This window comes from Acyrthosiphon pisum, chromosome X (assembly GCF_005508785.2).
Source record: "Acyrthosiphon pisum isolate AL4f chromosome X, pea_aphid_22Mar2018_4r6ur, whole genome shotgun sequence".
In the NCBI taxonomy this organism is placed as follows: Eukaryota; Metazoa; Arthropoda; class Insecta; order Hemiptera; family Aphididae; genus Acyrthosiphon; species Acyrthosiphon pisum.
In genome coordinates this window covers 75,762,407-75,767,956 of record NC_042493.1, presented here as the reverse complement: position 1 = coordinate 75,767,956, position 5,550 = coordinate 75,762,407, and the positions used below count along the sequence as shown (strand labels likewise).

Below are 5,550 nucleotides of genomic sequence, written 5' to 3'. Positions count from 1 at the left end.
TTTGTTGTGATTGTATAATATTATTCGTGGGTACTTGAAACTTCTAAAGTATACTATTATATATCTATGATAGTACCACGGTTTTTTGTTGATGTATAACGCGTTATAAGTAACTAATATATATTATGATATGATTACTTTGGAATTTATTATAGGTACCTATTATAGGATCAATTTTTTTTACAATACTATAGACTATAATATAATATTATGTCTTAAACCTAGACTGACATACCGTCTCCGCTCAGAATCGTTTTTCTTATACAATGATATTATATCATTGAATTCAAATCTAATACCATCCATTATACAGTGACCCACTTGTAACCTACTGTATAGCAGAGCGAAATCCACTTACCACCTTTTTTATATTAACTATATTGCATTATAATATTGTTTTACAGGGCTGGGCATTAACTAATTACTTTTGGTTTTTCATTAACTTAACAGTTAACTTACTACATTTCTTTTTTAATTATCGTGAAACTAATGAATTAATTTTTCATTTTAAAAGTAAATTAAGTAAATTAATTTTGTTTTTAATTTTATTTTATTTCACTATTTCAGTCTATTTCGTTTTCATCTCAAAAAATATTTACCGTCAGTTGTTTAAAGTTTTGTTTATATTATTTTTATTATCCATTGCTATTACATAAATAAAAGTATTACATAATAAACAAAGAGATTATCTACCTTCTAAAAGCAAAGCTTATGAACGACAATTTACTTACAAATAATAATTTAATAATAATATAAATACAAATAAAATAGAAAATAATACATAATAACTGTTTGTAAACATATATATAACTATCCTAAGTACAATAATAACCAGTTATTAATAGTTATTTTAACACTTTTATGTTTGTCTTTTATATTCTTTTTAATAATAACAGAAATTGAATTAAAATAAGTAAGACCCAGGTAGTCCACAAATTTTTCACCAAAAGATTTTTTCAAATATATCACTTTGACATAGTATGCTAGAATGTTTATTTTTTCTTTTCTCATTATTTATAGTTCTCAAATTATCTATATTTTTACTTGCCCATAAAATGGCAGTTTTTTTTGAACAATTAATGTACAGGTAATACATTAAATAATTTAAAGTTTTGACATGTTGAACCTCAAAGAGTAAGTTTCTGCAGACAGATTCAAACAATTTGTCTTTGTTGGATTAATAAAGGTTTTAGAGCATTAGCAGAAAGGCCTCCCCAAATAAGTATAACATATTGCAATAATGCTTGATATGTTAAGTTAAAAATGTATATCATTCAAACCTAACTTATATGGAAGTACTGTATAAAGTAAAAACACTATAGTCTATGATAGTCTATAATACTAAATTATTTAGTTTTGGGTTGGAAAAAAATTAAGTACCCTAGCATTGTATGAACAAATTAACTTTTTTTTAACTTAATAAAAAGTTAACAAAAATTGTATATTAACTTTTAACTAAACTGAGTTAACTTATAGTTAAATTAACTTTTAACTTTAAACTTTTTGTTATTGGTGCATATTCACCTAACTTAACTGAGTTAAAAAAAATCATTAACTTACCCAGCCTTGAGGTTTTATACTAATAGTTTTCTTTAATTTTTTTTTTGTTTTTACCAACGCTATATTAGTACATTTTATAGAATTTTCAATTTCAACCTCTCCAACTAGATTCACTTTCCCATCAGAAAATATACTGAAGGTGAAAACCTTATTATAATTTCGGCTAGTTATCGTGTATACATAATACATGTCAACAAAAAATAATAATGTCAAAAAACCACACATCTTTGTAAAACCAATACATTCAACGCCCAGCTCAGAATATAAAATGTACAATAAGTACAATATTGTGTGTTTGCTAATGAAAACATAATTTATAGCTTAAATTAGCTAGTAATTCCTGTAAGATAATTCATTATAAGATTCTTCTTTTTAATGTAAAAGTTCTAAAATATACTATAAATGTTATAAAAAGTAATATTAATATTTGTATTATAATTTATTTATTTAGCAAAAAATATTCAAATACTTATCTATTCAACATTTTTATTAAATATATGATTTTTAAGCAAAAATAACTTTTCTTACCTCATCTTCATCAGTTTCCAATCTAGTTGGATTACAAATGGCTTCTGTAATATCTTGAGTTAAATCTTTTGACGTTGCTATATCATCAATCATATTATTAATATCATCTATGTTGCTGTAAGAAGAAATAATATTTATTTTTCTTTTAAGCGAATTAAATATTTTTAATATAATATAGATCAACCATTTATTTAATAATTAAGCGCTAATAAATTTATAAAATATACATTTGTATTAAATTTATTTTATTAGTCAATATTATTAAGGCAATATGAGTCCTAACTTTAAAGTATGTGAACACATACTACCAAGGCTTGATATTAACTTGTTAAAAAGTTTTTTTTTAAACTAAGTTATTTTTTTAATAAGTAATTTCATACGCAATGAGTTTAATTTTTGCCAATGCAGTTACTAGGTAATATCCATGAATTATTGTATAGTCAAGTTAAGTTTATTTTTTTTTACAAATGAACCTCATAAATTTAAAATAAATTTTATTTTGTACAAAATAATTATGAATAATCAGAAATATTATTTATAAATTATTGTAATTTTATATGTATTGTAAATTCAAAATTGTTGGCCGTTGAAGTGTTTGATGCTTGCATCAATTTCCATAGAAAATTACAATCACACACATAAACATTAACATTAAATCTCTCAACAAAACACCATTAGATCATTCAGTTAGACATTTTAAGAGAAGTTGATGCCATGGTCTCTCAAATAATTAATTAATTAATAACTTCTGTTGATAGGATTCTATATTTGAATGGTATCTTTTTCTGTCATTTTTCTATTAAATAGTTAGTATAATAATGCTAACTACTACCTAGTACCTATTATTATATGTAATTTTCTTTCTATATATTTTTGTTTTCGTATAATTAATTTTATAAAATGTGATCTTTTTTACTAAGGCATAGATTTTAAATATTGAGTAAAAAAATTTGTGACTGAATATTAACTTATTAGTTGAACGTTAATTTTTTTATTGAACGTCTATATTTAACTTCTAAAAGTAAAAAAAGTAAAGCCAATTTAAATAACTTAAATTTATCCATTTTAACTTAACTTTGCAATTTAAAAATATTAATTAACTTTCCTAGCTTTCCATGTTACTTATAATATAACATTAACTATTATGAAATTAAATTGGTTATAATTTAATGGAAAATATTAATTTTTAACATATCTATTAGCGCGCCATAGGTAGCATCTATTAAGTTAGACCTTATGTTATTCATTTTTCATTCAAATTCAAATATTAAATACCAAATCAAATTTTTATTTCGTTTCTAACTTTTTATAGAAGCTAATCTTAATTCTGAATTTGCCAATCTACCACCTCTGCATAAACTTTAAATTTGCTTTATTGTGTTTTTTCTAGTTACAGAGTTTTCACCAATGAGTTATATTTTAAATTTTTTTCTAAGAATTATTATATTTGTACAAACTGAAAAATGAATAACTAATATACGAGTAGGTATATATACCTATTATGTTAATATGTATATTGTATACCTATTATATAAGTGTATTAAATATATTATAAACTTTATTTTTATAGAAAAAAAAAAATTTTTAGTCATTTAAATGAGCTGAAAATTATGGTGAGCTTGGGCTAAGTATCTGACAAAATGATTTTACCTCTAGGCAATAAAATTATAAATATGGTATTGCCAGTGATTTGAATAACAGTATACGCAGCTGTTTGTACTTAGGATTACAAATCTATAGTAAATAAGCACATTCTATAACTGATTAGGGATTATTAATCCATTTATACCTAGATCATTTTGTTTTAATCTTTTCAAGTACCTACCTTATTTTAATATTATGATCCAATAATATGAAGGTCATAATATTTAATGCATATTTGAAATTAAAATAAGAAAGTATTTGTTATTATAGTTTACATACAGTCAAAATCCAATCAGAAAAAAATCTAAAATTGATAACACTTACACATTTTGATTAGCCATTTTAACAGCGTATGAAGTCGAACTCATTAAATCAACCGCAATGTTGTTGGTGTTTGCATTTTCCAAAGCCGACTGTTGTTTAATGACACTTAATAGCATGCTTTCATTCCGAGACAACTGTCGCTCGTAACGCTTCTTACGATTTAACGCCTTCAACGCAACTACAATAAAATAGATTAAAAACGTTAAATTAATTTATGAAATAATTATTACCTATGTATTTCAAGTAAGTAATAGTATCTACCTTGTTTATTTTTTATAACGTTCTCTTTTACGGTAGATTGCTCTGTTTCAATATTTGTTTTCAAGGCTTCACTTTTATCCCTCAACAACTGTTCAGTAGATCGTAATTTTTCCAACGCATCAACTTCGGTCGACCGTGACGGACCTTTTATTTCTTTTTTCTTGCGTCCGAATAGCTTGCGTAAGAAACTCATTTTCAGTGTTAACCGTTGTTGAGGTGGAGCACAAGACAACAGGATGTACTACCATAGACCTTATACTAATGAATGGACCTAAGTATTGTAGTTCCAGCAATCAGTCGTGAGCACATGGCCCAACCATCGGAGTCTGGAAGTTAGTCTAGTAGCTTAAGGTTAGGATCATGCCATAATATGTATAATAGGTATTTTAACAACAGTAAACAGTATAGGCAACCTAACAACTGAAATTCTCGTGAAAGATTTTTGATTTTTCTTCCATGACGTAGCCAAGACTTAACTACCTTTAAACTTATATCTCAAATTGTAGAGCCGTTTTTTTTTATACTTGTGGAGTGTATTTGTGGGGATGTATTTTACAGTACTGTATTAGTACAGAATGTCTCAAGATCGAACCACGGTTTTGGTGGATCAATTTTTTTTTTTTATTATTTTTCCTTTTTTAAAAGTTTTAATAATTTATACGGGAACAAATTTAAGACAACAGCATTTTGGTGTCCCCAAAATACTGGAGCATGGGGCAGTTGTAGATAGTGCCCCCCCCCTAAATTCAGCCCTGCCACAAGGGTCAAACGGGAAGCGCGTTACGTTACACTTCATACGTCACACGTGAGCAGGGACGATCGGTAATAATACGGTACAAAAAGTCCCGGATCTAGAAAATTTGACGCCCAACGCTAATAAAAATGCAGCGCCATTATATAGGTAGAAAATGGGGTGCGCCCGGTATCAATACAAATCAAAAAGTATATTTATTTATTACAAATATTTTTATTGAACCCATTGTTTTTGTATATACCGTATGTACATGAAATCTGGGTACACTATATAACTAACTTACCTACATCACTCAGTACCTTATACATATTACGATATTTTAGAATCCTATTACCTGGATATTGTTCAACCAATAGTAGTTTCATGTCCCGCAATAGAATTTAAAAAAATGTGTAGAACTAACGTACACACATGGTTTAGTACAGAACATGTAAATATTATTACTAATTAAATACTGCATTTCATTCGAAAGTATTTGA

General features: G+C 26.1%; 1 protein-coding gene across 1 annotated transcript in view; it reads right to left on the bottom strand.

The window, feature by feature from the left end:
* Positions 1 to 5,199, bottom strand: part of LOC100167527 (charged multivesicular body protein 4c-like) — a 6,370-nt gene extending 1,171 nt beyond the window's left edge. The window contains exons 1-2 of the mRNA XM_029485667.1: positions 4,057 to 5,199; positions 2,089 to 2,203 (exon numbers count right to left, since the gene is read on the bottom strand). Of these exons, the coding sequence (XP_029341527.1) occupies positions 2,089 to 2,203; positions 4,057 to 4,172 (231 nt within the window). The 5' untranslated portion in view covers positions 4,173 to 5,199. The remainder of the gene's footprint in view (positions 1 to 2,088; positions 2,204 to 4,056) is intronic.
* Between the last annotated feature and the right edge of the window lie 351 nt (positions 5,200 to 5,550).